At 39.2% G+C, this 20174-nt stretch overlaps 1 protein-coding gene across 1 annotated transcript; it reads right to left on the reverse strand.

Annotated features, from left to right (window-relative positions):
* Positions 1 to 265: 265 nt before the first annotated feature.
* Positions 266 to 4104, reverse strand: LOC148319759 (homeobox protein MSX-2-like). Its single transcript, XM_088280315.1, has 2 exons — positions 3683 to 4104; positions 266 to 2710 (listed from the first exon to the last, which is right to left on the reverse strand). The coding sequence occupies exons 1-2, from the start codon at positions 4014 to 4016 to the stop codon at positions 2268 to 2270; spliced, it is 777 nt and encodes a 258-aa protein (XP_088136441.1). The 5' UTR covers positions 4017 to 4104; the 3' UTR covers positions 266 to 2267.
* Between the last annotated feature and the right edge of the window lie 16070 nt (positions 4105 to 20174).

The following is a 20174-nucleotide window of genomic DNA, read 5'->3' on the forward strand; positions in this document are numbered from 1 at the left end:
ATATTATTTAAATAGATTCTTCAATTGTGCTCCTGAAATGATAGTCTTAATAAATATAAGTTTTTGTTTCCATTTTTCACATTTCTGAAAAAATGACTCAAGCCATTATTTCAGGAAAGTGATGATATTTAGCTTTGTGATTAAAAAAAAAACAAACAAAACAAAGTTGAACCGGTGGAACCGGAAGTACTAACGGGTTTGACACACCTTTGCGTGAAATTACTGCACTGATCAAAGGATACAACACATTCACACGCAAAACGGCTACAAAAACACGGGGGTTTTATTTTTGCACTCGCGTGTTTTTCATACAATAAATAATTACTGTAATTATGACTTCACTTCTGTGTTAGTCTTCAACCTGTTCTGACATGTGTTCAAATTCCAGTTACGTCGCCGCCTTAGGAAGGTAACGCCATCGTAAACCGAATTTGTACTTGAATAAAACTAGAGCGCAATAATAACTTACTATGTAAGACAAACACTTTTTTTTTAAAACAAACACACAGTAAGGCTTTATTTGATTTCAAAAAATTACATGCAGTATAAACCGCACAGCATGATGTGGACTCTTTCAAAAATGTCGTTCAAGAATCATACAAATATATTGCTCATACCATGTTCTCACTAATAATCATAAATATATAAAAAGTCACTTGTACAATCCCCACAGTTCCAGAGAAAATAAATGGGTTTAAGGCCACCATGTTGTATTGTTGGGGCAGTTAAAGCCGAATGAAAGTTCATATAAAACTGTGATTGGGATTAATAGTGAGTAGAATAAAAACAGGTCGATTAACATTTTTATTTGGTCTTGAAGCTGAATCTCTCGGGCATTACGGTTTTCCCCGGCTATATCATGATGTATTGTGCGCATCACCACTGTATAATGGCATTTTAAGCAATCATTTCAATACGCGGGCCAAGTACCACGTTGTGCCCCAACATGGCAGAATTGCGGTCTACTGGGGAGATGCAGTATAATTAAGAGCAAGAGGCAGAGAAGGTCCCCAAAATGGTTACAGTAAGAAATTGTTTTTGTTTTTTTGTGTGTTGTACGTCTGTGTGTGTTAATGTAGCAGTTGCTTGAAGGTTTATATCAAAGCTATTTCCATTAGCCCATCTACACAGTTCTCGCTATGTTTGGATTAAGTTAGCGGACCTTTGTCTGACAAAACTAAGATTTTGTTAGACATTTTGGTGTTCAAATACACAGTAGTGATATGACTTCCAGGTTTTTAAAAATATGAGCCATTGGTAGAGGTTCCTTTTTTTTTTTTTTTTTTTGCTGGCTGGCCCAAGCTCCCTTTGGCTCTCTCGATTTAAGATTACTGTTTAACGAAATATAAAACTGATTTACACACATCGTGTATTTAAAATAACCTCATAGCCTCAGCTAGCTTAATGCTAACAAATGGGAATTGACCTAGGCACGAGATATCTATTAGCATCTATGCAGACACTAGGGATGTAACAATATCCAAACGTCATAATATGATATATGAACCTGAACCTACGATGGAGATGTCCCGCTTTTAAAATGGCAACAGGATGACAATATTGTGGCAATTTCAATATCACTGTTATTGTTACATCCCTGGTGGAAACCAGAATAAATTTCACAGTTTGGATTTAAGTGTGTAGGTTTCAGAAATTATATTTTAGAGTGCGATTTTTGTTGGGGTCTTTTTGGAGGAAATTGGGGTGAAACAGAATAATGGCAATGTCATCCACTTCAATGGGGCAAGATGTTTTTAAATAAGAGTGTTGAGAGTGAGTGGTGAGTTTTTTAATTTTTATGTCAGTTTTACAGTTTAGCTAATATAATTATTATCAAATTATCATGCTTTGCCTTTTTTTAGAGAACTGTACACGGGACAGGTGCTAAGGAATACATTTAAAAGTGTTTTAAGAAGTTGAATATGGTTGAAACATAGAAGAGGTAAAACCCATAGACAGTACTGTATCTCTATCACGGATTTTCACCTATTGCGGGTGGGTCTGGAATATATCCCCTGCAATAAATAGTAGTTTGCTGTACTACTTAAGGCCCTTGTGGACATAAGGCACATTTGGATATCAATTGAGAGACCAGTGCAAGCATGTAGTAAACATGAGCTGGTGAGCGTGACATCTTGTGAGCAGGCACCTCGTCTAAACCGTTTTACAATCCTCACCATGGGGAGAATAAAAGATCTCCTTGTGAGATTATAAACATGTTAAAAGTCAGTTTGGCATCCTCCTCAAAGTCCGTGATAATCCCATTCCTAGGACAAGTGGTACATGCCATAGCCCAGGGGCGCGCCATACAGTCCTAATGGCGAAAAGGGCATCATGGCTCTATGGTGATAAGCAGAAAAGGACTGTCCATATAGAGACATGGCGCTCAGCGCCAGTGGCAACCGGAGACCGGGTTGAACCAGCGCCGCTGCTGCCGTGGATGACGATTTGGCCGTGGCGACCATTTTGAGTTTCTCCAGCTCGGCCTCCTGGAGCCTCTTGGCTTTGGCCCGGCGGTTCTGGAACCAAATCTTCACCTGGGTCTCAGTCAGGGTGAGGGAAGATGAGAACTCTGCCCGCTCGGCGATGGACAGGTACTGCTTTTGCCGAAACTTTCTTTCCAGAGCCAGAAGCTGAGATGTGGTGAAGGGCGTGCGCGGCTTGCGGTTGGACTTGTGCTTCTTCAACTGGCAGGCGGGACTAACGTGACCTGGAGGAGGGAACCCACGGGTCAGTCAAAACTCAACAGCCAAAATATTTGATACACCTGTACAATCTAATCATGTTCAAACGATGTGCCATGTTACAGTGCCTTAAACAATGCACAATATAGACACTTTACTGCTCTGGGTGTACAGTTCTGTTTGTTTTCGTTGGTTCCGACTGATGAGGATTTTCTTTAAGAATTTTCCGATATTTGATCGAAAAAAAATGCTGATTTAATTGTATTAAAGCAAAATTGGAGTGTGTCATCTCTACTTTGTAGGTCAAGTTGGTACATCAGATGATCTGTCAAATCTTAACCAAAAATGGTAAGAGATCTCACTTGAAACTTTGGACTGGACCTAGTCTGATACAAAGTTCCGTTTGCATTGTCACATTTCCTCCAATATGACTGCTGCAAGCTGTCAGCCATGAGTAAACTCAATGAGGAATTTAAAGCAATAATTGAAGTTAGAAAATATCAATTTCACAGAAAATTTTTAAAAAATGCACATGAAATCGTAAGTGCAGACGGTCAACTAAAATGCTCTGGAATTAATTGCCGAAAGCAGTTAGACTTGATGTAACGGTTTGAATTGGTCAAGGAAACAAAAGGTTGAAGGCGGTAGTGTATGTAAAACATCTCTTAATTCGGGACGTTTACATGTGAGAATTTGGGAAATGTGGTGTATTGTCCAATACTGCATGTCTTGAATGAGTGCAACAGTTTGACGTTGAAATTAATTGAATCCGTCCGGACATGTGGAAGGAAGATATGTGTAAAATTTCTCTTAGTTTCGAAATGTTATCAGGAATATGCGACAATTTCAGGAATGTTACAAATGGCTCCACATGGGTTATCCAATTTCATACTATTTTCCATCTCATTATTTATTCTTTTATTTATCTAATTTATATATTTATAAAATAAATAAATATTTATATATTTATTTATATGAAAATTGTGTGCAAAACTCACGAGGCTGAGAGGAAAGCAGCCAGTCTTCCGCCTCGGATGTTTCTGATTTGACCGGTGACGAGGGCGCTGCCGCGTAGCTCTTCCGGCCCTGGACAGCCCCATCCCCGCACCTGTAAACGGAACCAAATCCCGCTGGCGATGATCCGGCCTCCGCTTTGCAACGAGCGGGATCCCCCGCGCTGCACGCCCTTGTGGTCCTCCCGGACATGATCGCCTCTACACTGAACGGATGGCGATGCCGCGTCGCTCCGAAAGGGGAAGACGAGCTTTTCCTCTCCTCTTCGGTCGAACTGCCGCCCAAATCCTTCGCGTTTTCTCGGGTCGTCATCTCCATAGTCCGCCTGAACAAGACGGCCGTGCGGTCCGACGAGCTCCGCGTTGTGTTGATGCTGTCAAGTCTCCTGTAGGCGTTTGTATGTACTCACGTCACATACGCCCACGTCCGGCTTCGACCAATCGCGTTTCACCAGGATGTTGGGCAGTGCTGCCTTCAGGGTTTCTGGCAAAGGCGCATTTTTTTTGATGGCCCGATGGGAAACTGAACGACCAAACGATAATTACGATCTTTTGATCATGTTAGTGGAATGAGTACAAGATAGGTGTAGATACAGCACTTAATTTAGATTTGACTTGATTTATATTATAGTACTAGCACTAGTTGAAACTCGTAGATGCCATGAAGGCAGCACAGGACCCTTGCGCGAAAAACAAGACAGATAAATTGTTTACCAGAAAAGAGAATGCAGTATCCTTAAATCCCTAGATACTCTGCCATAATGCATTTATATTAACCACATTTTGAAAGACTGAATTTACAATTTAGTTGTACATAAATACTAAATGAAACTGTCCTTAAGAGGTCGTTTGTTTGTTACAGTCAATGTCAGTATAAAATCATTACTTTCGCACCATAACAAACACTAAACCCGGCTGAGAAGTCATATTTTTGTTAAACCACAGTCATTGTTTCGTAAAATTAAATCCTCACATACCCAGAAACTTGCTCAACACATTCATCACATTTGTAAAAGCAGGCGCAGAGCCAAGTAAAAAAGCTGTGTTTGGAATTGTGAGCAATTAAGAGATGTTGACATTATGCTTTTAAAATATAATTTGAATGAATCATTAGTTGCACTATGCAAAATGTTGTCGGCTGTGGGTGGCAATTGTTTATTCCGATTGTTAGCTTGCAATTGCAAATCAGCACATGCAATAGAAGTAAACTACCAGATAGCACACAAATGCAACGTAATGGATAGTAAAATGCCCTTGTCTTGTAAAATTTTACTTTGACTTGATCCTCCTCGTATTGTGTGTGTTGAGCAAATGTCAGCTTTTACTGAAGTGGCATTCCGCAAAACAAAACTACAAAAAATCCTTGCGTCTCTTCTTTTCCACTCCTTTTTAAACTTTTTTTTCAGTATGCGAGTTACGTGATTTATAAGACACTAAAAGAAGACACACATACAGTACCTACATTGTGCTACGCCAGTGACCTGAAATGCTTGGTTCATTTTTCATTAATACGGAAGTGAAAATTATCACGGTACAAAGTGATTATCATGTTACGTGATAAATTCTCACTTTTAAACATCTACTTTATCAGCATGGAGCTGTGAAATTGAACACATTATAGTGTGACACTGATCATCTCATAATAGTGTGATGCTGAATTTGACATTTTATAATCTGACTCAATGTGATATTGCATGTATTAATTTTCTAGTGTGATTTTCATCATATTGCTTCTTCAGAGTATTTTTTAATTTTTTTCCCCCCAAATCTGAGTCAATAGATGTTGTGAGTTCGAAGGGTACTTTAGATCTATTGCAATCTCATTCTGCTCCAGTGATGGATCAGATCAAACTCTAACCTCATGACACCATATGTGTAAACACAGGCCTCATGCGGCTAATTCCAGAGCATTACAGCCACGGATGCAGCACAGATTCCTTTTCTTCTTTATCTCAAAGCAGTTTTTTTGCTTTATTATTGAGATCATTCTGTCAGGACCAACTGGGAAGTTTTGTGTTAATCTGCATTGGAAGTGGTGTGTCACACCTCCAATTACGCACTAAATGTCATCACTGAATTGGAGATTTATGGTCCACGCTTAAGATTAGTGCCCCCGGGTCGGCTAGACGCAAACCAGATGAGACGTTCACATGCCTCTCTGTGCGGCCGGGCCATTCATCCGTGATGTCCTATGATTCAGCACTGTTAAATTTCAAGTGTCTCCTTGTGACTCCTATGAACTAAGTCATTGTGGCAATTTTAGGTTGCCAGTCATCAGATAAGCAATTCCTGGCAGTAAGGGCTTCCACAATCATCAAATAAATTAACTGTGGAATTGAGTGTGATTTTTTTTTTGTGGGGGGGGGGGGTGTGAAAGGATATTTCACTTAAACATGGTTCACAGTTGTTTGTGTAATAATATTGAATGTGTTGCATGCTAGTGTTTTTTTTCACACACAGGGGCAATTCTATGAGGAACAATCAGTCCCCTTGCAAATTAATGAAAACAAAGGAACCTACAAAATCAAAACTTCCAACTTTTATTTCTTTTACTTCAAAAAAATACATGTTCCCATTGGATTTTTGTAATGGAACATGAATTAATTCAATCCAGGCTTATAAAAATGTAAAACTGTGCATTCAATGTTTCAAATACAGTTGTACCTTGATTTAGTTTTTCACGTTATGAGTGCTCACTGTTTTGCTTTGCAATGCGAGCCAAAATTTCAGCTATGAGCAAACTTGAAATTACCACTCGAATAAAGTAGGAGGAAACAGAAAGAAAGCCACAGCTCTCAATACCCTTTCACGTTTATTGAAGGGGACAAACTGTCAAATACGAATACAAAATGCGAACACTGGCAAGGAGCTGCTTTAGGCCACAACTCACACAGAGATGCTCACACGCAATCTAATTACCTAGTTAAGTTTGGCCTACATGATTCCAGATCCTGATGTCACTCACTAGACCATGTCCCTTAAAACTCAGTTGTTGGACCTTTCAGCTTGCCCCATCATACTTTTTTTTTTACTTATTTTTTGCCAGTCTAATTTTGGGGTCACCAACTTTTTTTTAAACTTCAAGCTACTTCTTGGGGATGGATAAATGTGCAAAGCTATTAGTTACATACACGCTTCTGAAAAAACAAATTTGCTTTAATTAATTGGTGGTAAATCTCCTTGCCTCCTTGCTGTTTGGTCGTATGCTACAATAATAATAATAATAATAATAATATTGCCTTTATTAGTCCCACAATGGGGAAATTTGAGATTCGAACCCAGGCCTCCTGGGGAGACTGGGTCCTGAACGCGGCGCCTTAGACCACTCGGCCATCCTGGCAGCCCCTTTTTCTTTTTTTTTTAAATTAATAAATGATGTAATTTCCAAATTTTACATCACAAAAGACACAAAAAAGTTACATTTATCAGACTAGTGAGCTATTTATAGACCAAGCCTATGGGCTAGTCATGGGGGCGTTTTCAGGTTGGTGCCTGCCTCGGGTCTCAATGCATAATCTCCAGAGTTATTTTTGAAGGAAAATTAAAAAAAAACGAATTCAGCAAATACGAAGTGTCCAGTTGCCTCAATTCAACCTTTGCAGACTACCTTGACCTGGAAGAGTGTGAATCTATACAGACGTATAGACGAAATTGTTTTAGCAAGCACATTGGTATTTTTTTTATTATTGTGTTAGCTATAGTGAAAGTAAGTATGAATGACTTAAACAATTAGGCTATAAGTCTAGCAATGTCTGTTTGATTCTCAGTGTTGGGGCCAGAATGAATGTATTATTTGACACCATTGTTGCCTTACTGGGCAGCGCAGTATGGAGGGTGCCTTTTGGAGACGAGGGATGGTGGTGTAACCTGTGAACCTTTAAGTTTCATGATTATTGCACCTGTGCGGTGAAGTGTGGGACTTGGAAGACAGCGGAACAGTATTTGACCAGATCACAACTAAAACAAACTATTATACTGATTTTTTTTTTCTAGTTTGGAATGGAGGACGAGGACGAATAATTTTGAGTCAAGCACATGTGACAAACAAATGCACGTTAATCTTGTTTACATTAAATTGACAACTTGGATCGCCATTCGTTCAATTGTGACTGCGTCTTTAACCCCGCACAAGTGGCTTATTTTGAGACAACGGAAGGCCACTATACTCAGTCCTCCAGGTCATGGTAATCCACAATAACTGAATCAAAGCAAATGGACTCTTGTTACTTTTTAAATTTTCCGAAAACATTCCAAAATGTCGTGTTATTATGCTAGCAAGATGTAGCTTGGCTTAATAACGCTTAGGAATCTGCTTATTTATTGATTGGATTGTAGTGCGTTTGCGTCATTTTGTGCTACATCACAAGGTCCAATCAAAATCAGGATGGCAATTCTTCAACTGTGGCATTTTTCAGTGACTCGTCCGTGTTGGGCAGCGGCAGGAGGCTGCGTTATTAAAATGGGGTGATTTCACAGACAATCAGGGGTTTGTGAAGGCGCCAGTGAGAGCGGCCAGATGAAAAGATCAACTCCTCAGGGGAGAAACTGTTGCCTTCCCCCATATCACCCACGCGTCCCTCAACTGCTCTGCTTCTCTTTGCTTGTGCCTGTACACCCCACAGGCACCTTGTCATTCATAATTCACGTAACATGTTCTTGGCTGAGTGTTGGGTGCGTGTTTCTCCACCTAGCACTGTCAAAATTAAAGCATTAATTCAGGTGATTAATCCCAAACATTTTAACTCAGTTAAAAATTTTAACTCAGTTTGATTTACTTCAAAAATATTTCGCATAATTTGCAAATATTGTGCCATATTACCTGTACATCTTTAGCACGTCTCAGAACAAAACACCATGTTCAAGTTACCGCTGGGCCTTGCAAACCAACACTGCTGGAGTGTGGCACTGGTGGGCAGTTTTGAGGAATGTTTCAAATAAAAATGCCAGTAAATGTATATGTGTTCTATTCTTTTTTTTATTATTCTTTTTTTAAGATTATTTTACATACAGATTTACTTTCTTTCTAACTATTGCTTGAATGTGTTGTCATATAATAAGTTGTATCAACAGCAAGTTACGCTGCAAGGCAAAATGGACGTCCCTGTGATGTATAACAAAAAATGTGGCTTTTTCTATTTAAGTCATGTTACATAAATGCATTATTGATCATAATACAGCGTTGAGACAAATGGGGGGATGGGAGAGGGGGCACATAGAACCTTTTATTGTTATTTCTTTTCTTTCTCAGGTACTCAGTTGGGTTGAGGTCAGGTAATAATGTTGGCCACTAGGGGCGTGATGGCTCACGGTACCCTCTGCTACAATGCATAGTACAAAACGAGAAGAATCTAATCATTAACTGCAGAGAAAAACAAATCATTGATCCAGTGCGTAGAAGTACCATAAAAACGGTTTTTATTGCTTTTACTATTACATAATAATCAGATACAAAAATCTAGGCCAACGCCACTAGAACAGCCATGGATTTTAATTTTTTTTTTTTACTTGGCTTCCGATGAGGCTCATATTAAAGGACAACCAAGCAAAAACAAGTGATAAAGGGATTGAACAATAAACGATCAAATGATAGGGGATCTCCGGGATGTGGCAGAATTACGCACACATCCCACTTCCTTTCCTCCATAATGTCACTTAAGCCACGATAATAGTGAAAGCAATTTGTCTGAACATGTTTGTGTGTGTGTGAGTGGGACGCCTGGGAAGCTTCTGCGTGGGTCGGGCACACCTCGGAGCTTTGTAATTATAGCAGGGGCTTTGAAGTGGTGGAATGTTCGGTCGGGATAATCAGCAGCCTGTGCCGTGCCTGCACACTATTTACATTTCCATTAAGACGCCCGTTGGTGCCGCCACATCAGCAATGTGTACACGTACAGAAAGGTTGGGGGGTCAAACGCTACAGTGGTGCTTTGCATTACGAGCCATCATTTGTACAACAGAAAATAGTGTCCAGTCCACTCAAAAACGCCCCTTTGTTCAGTACCTTTGAAAGTGTGTTGGATCCAGAATTGGTCGCAGTTCGCCCGTCAAAGATTCTGTGGCGCCATCAATAGACAGGGACTGTTCAAGTGTTTCCAACTTGGCACTGCTCTTTTGTCGTAGATAAACAGACTTTGAAGTAAACTAACTCTATCGCTCATCATGGCAAATGAACGTGGCCAGCTGTACACCTTTGTTTTCTCCCCAAGCACAGGGTAAGTTTCTGACAAAATCCGAGAAGATAAAATAGAAAACTATGAACAGAAACGCATTTATGTGGCAATGATGTCATGGGCAGGCCTCAGAGCACTCACTAAGCGATGTCTTCCTTGTTGTGCTTAGTACATTGACACATTTGTCAGCATCTCAGCATGTAAAAGCAATCCAGAGACTGCATTCTGTAGTTATTGCGCCTCATGTTTTAGCTGTTGGTTAGTTGCCTCTTAATGTTGTTGATGAGACTCATCATGGTCTGTTTAATGGTATTGGTGGTATCCCAACCCGATTGCTCATCCAACCCATTTCAAACATTTTCACATTTTGTTCCCATTTCATTTGAATTGACGCAGACTTTGATTTTATTTTTTTTTGCCTTTGTTGTTGCGACTATTGCAAAAACAAACCCATTTTCATCTTAGACAATACGTCACTGCCACCCACGTTTATAATGAGGGCTGTACAAGATGGATCCACACTTTCCGAAATAGTTTTATGTGTTCAAAATAGTTATTATTCACTGGGTGCTCATAAGAGGTGCACCGATGCGTATGAGACTGGAAATTGAATATTGCTCTCTAGTTCCAGTCTTTCAGGGAGTTTTAGCGCACTACAAATTGGTCAGGCTAACCTCAATTTAAAGGTAAGTCAGCCGCCACAACAATTTCCTCTGAGGGCCAACTTCAAAATAAAAGCTAAGCAAGGAATTGATATCCATGTATCGTAATATTTGTTTCGCGTTTATTTTAAAGTTGACCCACGTGTCACATTGCATAGTAGATTATGAACAATCGTTGTGGCAGCTGGGTTGACAATTATAAGGCTAGCTCCCAGCTGACGGCTACAATGAGACGGTGGCCCGGTTGTTGCTGGAGGGCTACCGACTAGATTATCTCTTGCTATGCCACAGCTTCAACAATTCGCCAAAATGTCCTTACGCAACAGCGGTAATGGTGCAAAAAAAAAAAAAATACTTTTGCTCTAGAGAACTGTGCTAAGTAATCTACCAGATCACAAGGTCCAATGCTGGAAGTCAGGGATGGGCAATTATTTTTTTTTTTAAGTAAGTCATCACAAAACAAACTGACCTTAACACACTGTCACTGTAATTGTACTTTCGCTCCTCTCTCACTCTCTCTGAGCTTCCCAAGCCCTTGCTGCCTTCTCCTAATGCACACAAATAACTACCTTGGAAGCGACAATGGCGCCATGGCCAATTAGCTGTTAAAAAGTACAGACAGATCTATTCAGGGGCCTCCTGCAATGTGAAAGATTGAAGCCCATTTTGCTAATAACCTGAGAAGGAAGCAAAATGCTTGGCTCACCCCCCAGGCCTGCGTTGCAAGGTCGAGGCAGCCGCTTTGAAGCAAGTCTCTTCGCTTGTTTTTTAGCGGCTGGTTAAGTCACTACCGAGAGAAGCAAGGCTCAAAACTGTGGCATAATCTCTGTAGTCAAGGACTCCTTGTCATTTTTGGTTGACATAGTCCACCTTGAAGAAATGCAATAACCTCACAACATAACCCTTGTTTCACCATTACATTGTCACTTTTTTCATTCAAGTGGTAATCCTTTAAAGAGCTGACACATTCTGAGTACAGTTCATTGGGTACGGCAGCAAAGAGACATTCAATAGAAGAGCTGTTTTTTGCTCTTTAATTGATTTACAAAGACAACATAAATGTTTCATCCCACTTGTCCACTCACCAGCTGGCTTGACTCAACAGGAGAGGTGTTTAGATAACAAATGTTTTAGTTATTGTGCTTGCAGCAGTGGCAGAGGCATAAACTATATTTTTGATGCAGTTACAGATGACATAGCGTTTCTGCTATTGTGCTAGACGGGAAGTGTTACAGTAGTGACAAGTGCAATATTACAAAAAAAGCTGTTGTTTCATTTTACTAGAATAGTTTTTAGATTTACGACAAGATTTTGAAGTAGCAATAACACAACAAAGAAAATCCAATTTTCCGAAAATGCAAAGAAAGAAAACTCAATTGTCTGAGAATGCAGCTTTAATCTTTCATTTTTTAATTTAATATTAAATTTAGTCAGACGAGACTTGTTTACATTTTCGAAGAAACTTGACATTTTAAGAAATTAAAGTTAGATTATTGCAGGGAGAAAAAAAGAGAATTTTCTGCTCATGAAGTCATAAGCTTACAGAAATACAATTGTCATATTATGTTTACCAGAAAAATACTTTGTATCAGAACAAAGCCCTAAGTTCATTTATTTCTAAAGACGGGTAGAGCTGCATTCAGGATCCAGTGTAACACCTCCCATCCAAACAACAATAGGATTGAGACCAGCGGTGCGTCACCTAGCTTTTATTTTGAATCTGTCATTGGGTTTTTATGTCAAATTCTTGCATGAGTGAGAAGCCTCAGTTTATTTTTTTTACACAAGTCTGCCTATTGTATTTGTCACAGACACATCATACATTAACAAGCCCTGACAGGCAGGATGTATTACAAGACCGCAATGCAAATCACAGAGTCATTATGAAGGCCTTTGAAATGCTATAATTGTTTTTATCTGTTTGTGTATGCCTCACATGTGATTGCATGTCAAGATGAGATAAATGGAAAAATCTACCACTTTCCCAGCTATTAATACGTAATTTCCCGCATCATGCAGATGACAGCCCACTATGCAAAATAAAAAGGAAGGGTGGGGTGGGGGCTGTCAATTCCTCAAGGTAATCACAACTACAACCTTGAGGTACTTACATGACTGATTTTGTTACGTGACATAATTTTGATTTTTTTTCACAATTTCAAACAGTTCCCAGGTGTTGATTTGTGTCAAACTAAACAGTGGATCAAGAATCCATCCAAGAAGTTTTTTGGGTGTAGTTGTGAGTGAGTCTGTAGATGTGGGCTCAGATACTGACTCATCCACACATGTCTTTTTCTTTATATTGTTTTGCCATTGTGGTTTTGATTAAAAAAAGGCACACACTTGACTGATTGGATGCCATGAAGACATACACAGCATAAAGGTTAATATTGGTGCATAAAAGCAGTGACATTATTCAAAGCACTGGTCTGCTTTATTGATGGAAAGACGCAGGTCACAGGTTAGAAAGTGAGCTCTGGCGCAAGCCCACAATCCTAGTGATCTTTGTTGTGACCTCATTGGGTAAAAAAGGGCCGCAAGGGTTCGTATTGCGGTGACCCGTTCCTGTGCTGAGGTCACACCCTATTTGCGTGAGCACTTTGAAGTGCAACAACAGCGGCCTGGTAACAGACTGATTGGCGGTTTGGCAATTACTGAGATGCCCGTATAATTTATTTGCATCACCACAGTCCAGGAAGAGGGAGAGGGAAGGTTAACGGTCCTCATAAATATTGGTGAAGGATTGTCAACCTTGCCTTGTACAAACAGAAGTGGCCTGCTTCCTTTTACAAATAATTTGTTTGTATTGTAAAATGTCCCAAAAAGAGCTTGGTCAAAATCCTGCAATGTTATGAGGGAGTGACAAAATGGTAAACATCTCTCTGTTTGTAATATTTGTCTATGATCACAAAGATTACCTTGACATTATGACGTACATACTCGACCAGTAAATTGGTGTGTGTGTGCGTGTTTTGAATTATATTTGCATCGAAAGAAATCTTGTCACACAGTTGTGCGAACCAATAAAAAAGGCTTCCTTCACTCGTTGGTACCAGTGGCAAATTAAATTTCACTCTTCTCGGGAAATGAACCAGGAAGCTAGTTTGCTACTTTACATCTCGCGCAAAGTAACTATTACATTCAATTAACACTGATTAAGGCAGAAAGATAAACTCTCGCTAACTTACTACAATAGGTTCATCTCATATCTCTTGATTGCGGCATTCTTTGCATCTGCAATGTTGACAAGCATAACGGCGCGGTTATTTGACTTGAATTTAACCCCACTTGTAACATAAAGCATTAACTGGACATTTGTGGTGATAGCAATACTTGTGACATGCAGACGGTACATTTGTGACATGTAAAAGGAATGAAATTACATTGAAGAGTGAACGTCCAGTTAGTACAAAACATTTCTACCTACTCCTGCCTCGCTCCTTTGTAAATAAATGTCATTCCCTCACTGATGGAATTTCTAGTGGGGGGTGCTAGCATATTAACACTGGAGGGAAGATATGTCCTATATGTCATGCTTTGCCATAACATCGGCACGCACTAAAAATATAGCCAGGAAACTGTGTGGCTGCTAGATGATCAGCAAAATCGCTTGCAAAATGTTTCCTCAAATAATTAAAAATTGATAATTGACTAATGACTCTTTAGAAGCAATGGCTGAAAATGAAGACCTTTAAGCATTCTTTGCATCGTCTGAGATTGTCTTTCCCAGGATTCTTCTCCCAAGCTTTAAAAGTGACTTTTAGTGTTGGTTTTGAAAAAAAACAATTGCAACTCTCAAGATTGTCATAGGAAAGAGGCGAAGGTTCCCTTTTTATTTTAAACAAAACCAAATTACTTACGTACGTGAAAAAGACATGTTGGTAGCGAGTGTGCGTGCGAGTGTGTGTTTCTTTGGACAGTGGTGATATATCCTATTTATAATCCCCAAGTGTTTGAGTGTTTGAAATAACTCTCTCCTAAACTTCCCATGGAAAATTTCTTTCATTTTACAGCTTTAAAGACAGATTATATTTATTGGATAAATTATCTGCCAGATGGTCAAATTGGTACGCTGCTCATTCTTGTCAGCTTTCAATAAAAGGTCGAGTCGTTTTTTATTGGGTTGTTGTAGACAGCTTTTGACTGTAACTCCTGCCAGCAAGTTGATGAACTGCAGATGAAAAAACAAGAAAGAACTGCTGAAAAAGTCACAGTTTAATTGATAGTGAAGCTATTATGTTTTGTCAGTGTCTGCTACGCAGCGTGATCTTCACAAGTTCCTTATACAAAGGTGTATGAGATCAGTTCATTCAAATTGCACATAAACAAAATTGTGTTTGAGAAGCACTTAAACCCTGTTTACTTCCCTTGTGGCTGTGTTTCTGCGCAGTGGCCATCTGCCGGCTCGCCTCAAACACCACTGACGTTGTTTGTCTTTGCAGTAATGGCTGGCATTATGTTGAATTACTACTCTTCCCAAGCACCAGTGGCTCCCTAAAAAGGACCCTACGGCGCTCCCCGTCCCTCCACTCCAGTGCCTTGTTACAATCAATTAAGATGATTACAAGCGCTATCTTGACCACTTCAAAGCGGGGCCATTACAGCGGGTCAGACTAGCTGTCTCTTTGCTTGTTTGCCGCTGTGTACAACGAGGACTCCAACGCTCGTTTTTTTAAAACTTTTCAGGTCGACTAATACGTGCAAAGTGAAAGTACGATATGATTGAGAGAGGAACAAGGTTTACTTTCTTATCCTCACACTAAAAGGAAAGATAATGAAGCTATGGTTGACAGTGAAAAAGCATGTATTTTTCTAATAAACTCATTCGAAAATCAAAAAATTTGAAAAAAATACATAAATATGATTAATGCTGTTACTTAGGTATGTTATATCAGTAAATGCCAAATGTCACAGCAATAATTGTAACATAGTATGTGCGCCTTTAAGGGGCGGGGTCTAGTGAGTGACGTCAAGTCTGGTTGGTCCAACTTGGCCAGTTAGTCTGCGTGTGAGCGTCTGTTGTGAGTTGTGGTTGACAGCAGCTCCTTGGGAATGCTCTCATTTTGTATTTGTTTGGCTAGTTGTCCAATTCAATAAGCTCTCTTTTTCATCAGAAACAAAGTATATGTACTTCATTACTTCCCAACGTGGTTGTCTTTCTCAATGATGTCTTAAAAGGTCAAATGGGCGACAACGGGATCAGTTCATGAGCTGCAGGACAATTGGTGTCATCTGTTGCCTTTCATGTGATAAGTTGGCCCTTTGTCAGGTCAAACAACAGGTCAGACAATAAAACGCGGGGATGCAGAAAAGCAGGAGCGAGACGGCAAGTCTAGACGGCGTCCCTCCCTGATTGCTTTGTTGTGTGCCATGTCTACAGGTAATTACCTCCACAAACGACAGGGAGCCCTGTCATATCATAGTCGAGGTAGTGTTGCATACCATGAAAAAACCGAGGACAGCAGGAAGATGAATAGAGTAATGCGCCCGTGCCTGAATTTTGTGGCACTGATGCATGCCGGGAAGCAGAAGCCCTCCGTAAAAATAATTGGTTTCATGTTCCATAATGAAAACATTAACATGGCCACTTAGACAAACACATATTGAAGATTTCAGGGCAGTTCCTTCTTGAAAGGGGGGCATGTTGTCACAATTAAAATCCTGTATATTATAAAAAATATATATACATATAATTCTACAAAGTTTGGGGGGGTGGTTGTGGGTGTGAAGCAAAACTCTCTCCTCTGCATTTTACAAATTTACGAACTGTTCTTGTGGAAAGGTTTGGAAATCTTTATGAAGCCACCAAATCCACTTTTATCTCACCAGATGAAGTTATCTATCTAGCTGTCCGTCTGTCTCTGCTGCAATGGTACACAAGTGGTTGGCAGTATCTGACTCTCTCTTTCACATTTCTTGTGCTTTGTGTTTGAATTGTGGTTGAGCTTCCTCCAGCATTCTAAAACCATGCATATACAGCCATTAAATGGGGGAAAAAAAGAAATAAAATTTATAGATTTATTTTTAACGGGATTGATCAAGTCTCTTCTAACAATTCATACTCCAAAATATGATGATATAAGTTGATATAATAACCCCTTCCCAAAAAAAAACATTTTAATTACATTTACAAGATATTTAAATCAAGATTTTGTCACAATTCTTTCAAGATAAAAACGTTTTAAGAAAAAAAATGGTTTTGTCACAAAAATATCTTAAAATACGATGAAAAGTTGTATCTACTAAAGAAATCAAATGCAATTGTTCGGCCAATTTAATCAGTATATAGTCATAATAATAAAATGAATCCAACTCTGGATGAAAAGCATATAAAAAAAAATACATACTGGCAAGACCAAAGACGAATGCGCTCGTGCCTGAGTTTCGCGCAAAACAAGCCTCAGGTATTGATGCGTGCCGGGAAAACAACCCCTCCTAAAAATAACTGGATTAACAATGCACAAATAAAAGCAGGTAAAAATTTCCACTGACACTGACAATACCGTAAATATTCGAGCTTTTAGGGTAATTAGTGCGTTATTAAAGGGTAATTAGTTTGTGGTTATAATGTAAGAATACAGAGAAAATACTTGAATGTATAAAGTTTCATTGCTGTAAAAAAATTAATATATATATATACATATATATACATATATGTATATATATATCCTCAAAATATGATCCTAGGAAATTTGGAGAATAAAAAAGAATTTTAAGGCACTATAAGGTTTTAAAAAAAAGTAATAGAAAAAAATGTTGAGAATAATATTGTTAAGCCGAGTGAAAAAAGTTGTCATGTTGTTAGGAAATACACTGACTCAAATCTGAATTTTGTCGGGAAAAAAAGTTCTGCAAGAATAAAATCTTAATGTGAGGGGGAAAAAAAATCACATTGCAATGTTAAGAGAAAGAAATTGTCTCCTCAATAACTCTGATGTAATTGCACAAGAACAAAGCCACAATCGTCTGAGAATAAAGTTGGGATATTCCGAAAAATAAAAAGGAATACGAAGAATGTGCCCGTACCTGAATTTTGTGGTAACAACCCTTGGGGATTTATGTGTGCTGGGAACGTGGAACTTCTCCTAAAAATGGCTGAGATGAACACTACGGTAAATATTCGAGGAAAATTCCTTCTTGAAATAATCTGGCCATTAATAAGTAGGTATAATAGGAGTATACCTTGGCCTTTCTGATGAAGTTGTATTGTTAGAAAGTCAAAATTAATCACCATCTTAATATGACGGAAGTAAAAAAAAGTAGATTTTCCGCAAACAATTTTGCAAAGTGGCAAGGAATTTCTTTTTAAAAAGACATTCTATATAATTACATGAGAACAATTGGCCATTTTGAGATATGAGGGCATAATATTATGAACATTAACTCGGGGAAAAAGTGTCAAACCTGAAAAAGCAGAGAACAAAAGGAAAGGGACAAACACGCACGTGCCAGCAAGCCTCGGGCATTGTTGCGTGCCAGGAAACACAACCCCACCTAAAAATAAGTGGGCAAACATTTCATCAGGAAACGCGTCGGAATTCTCTCTGTCACAACACCACCATGAATATTCAAGCTTTTAGGGTGGTCTCCTCTTAAAATCCCGCTGTGTTTATAGTCGGATTACAACAATTGCAAAATAATTGTGTCAATCATTTGTTTTCATGGGTGGCATTCACTGTCTTTGGTGTCGCACAAGACGGATGGATCGAAGCCTCTTTGGAATCTCTTAGTCGACGTAGCCAAACTTCTTCAAAGAAGGAACAAGGGAGAGATGACACATTTATAGTGGGAAGTGCAACACAAATGAGCAACACATGCACTGCAATCATGCCTCTGCTTTTGGAAGAATGCTTGGTGGGCGTCAAATTGCCTTTGTCTTGGCAGTGTATTTTTTAACGATATTAATGTATTGTATTGTTGTATGTACAGTAATCAATTTTTTTTAATTGTGACCTGAAAACCCCGCAAAAAGTGAAAAACTTCAAAGAAGAGGTGGAATTTATTTTAGTATGAGAGAGAGAGTGAGAGAGAGAGACCAGTCTTGCCTGGTCAATCTAATCTGCCCAGCATCTTTTGCATCAGTAGTGCTGGTGGATGCAGTTTAAACTGTGCTTGCAATTTTACATTTTTTGTTGTTGTTATTGTTGTTGTTTATTTTCAGCTAGTCCGATTTCAAACTCATGCTCCTGGGTGATACTTGATGACATCAGCATTTTCCAACCACAGGCCAGTCAGAGCAAAATTCTTTTAGCCAACTTCAACTAGAGCTGTAGCGCATCACGTTGGGACTCTTCCTAATATTTTACTTCCAAGTTATTTTTCACCAGGCATAGTTCTGTGATCATCACCCTCAGCCAGACACAAGTGAACTTTCGTTATGAACCACAGTACTGTATATCCACCCCTTAAATCACAAGAGTTCATTAAAAATGTCAGAACTGGCGGGTAAATAAGAAAAAAAGGTTCAATTTATCTGTTGCTCTTCATCTGTTGGAGAACATAATTGGTGCTTGTAACCTTCATGCTGACTGGAGGCCACCTGACACATGATAAATTATTTGGTTGTTGTGAGGAACAAGCTGCTGACTGAGCACTATTTTTTCCCCGCTCAGTTTGCTAGAGCCAAATAAGGGAAACGTTTGTATGAGAAGATGATTGTTGAAATTTTTTAAGTAAAATAGCTGCAGTAATATTGCACAGTCACAATTTGATGAGAATAGTCGGAATACTGCGTTACAAATTTAAACTTGACAAAACTTCAATGCTTACATGGTTGTACTGCATGAGAATTAAGTGAAAATGTTTGATGGAAAAAGTCCAAATATTTTCATAAAATTAAATGCTTTATGCTAACCATTAAACTTCATTATTATGCAATGAAGTAGTTTGTTTCCCTACGTTCATGTTCTTCATACATTTTTTATTCAGAGGTATCGCTTCACAAATTGGATTTTGTGTGAATATAAAGTTGTAATTTTATGGAGTGGAGTTGATTGTATGTGAATAAAATTGAGAAAAAAAAGTATTTTCGGAAAAATCATACTAATTGTATGACTAGAGTTGTAATTGCACATGAAAATGTCAAATTATGAGCATAAAACATTTCAGGTGTCAAAACAGACTTCCCTTTCAGATCAACCAGCGTGGCACCAATAGTCGTTCCACACTGAGGATAAAGAATATACGACTCAGTACTACCTGTCTACACGTATTGCTCCGCTATTTGTATTCAATCCCTGTTTTACAATCCCTGTCATAGCACCGTGACAAAGATGCTACTTAGTATTCGCATTAAAAGGCAAAGCTATGTGGTAGTTTTAAATCTTCCTCTTTTTTTTTTTTTGTCTATGTCGTGTTTGAGAGGAAAACACTGGCTTATGTGTCAACTTGAGCGGAGCATCCCTCCCCAACTGGTCTTTTACGTTGGCTCACTCAGCAGTACTGCTCTGTTAGCATGGAAGATTAAGCTCCAAATTGCCACGGGGCAGCCCAACTGCCTGCCTGGCTGCCTGCCCCCGCCCTCCTCTCTGTTTCCTCCTGGCTCTCACCAACTGACTCCCTCTTAAGGAATTCTTTCGCAACAAGCGGCGCCTCTGTGGAGCCCCCTGGGCATTAGAAGGTTGCGAGATGTCCCAGAGAGCGCTA

The sequence above is a fragment of the Idiotropiscis lumnitzeri genome, chromosome 17, assembly GCF_059441095.1.
Source record: "Idiotropiscis lumnitzeri isolate Australia: NSW breed Sydney's pygmy pipehorse chromosome 17, RoL_Ilum_1.0, whole genome shotgun sequence".
Classification (NCBI taxonomy): Eukaryota; Metazoa; Chordata; class Actinopteri; order Syngnathiformes; family Syngnathidae; genus Idiotropiscis; species Idiotropiscis lumnitzeri.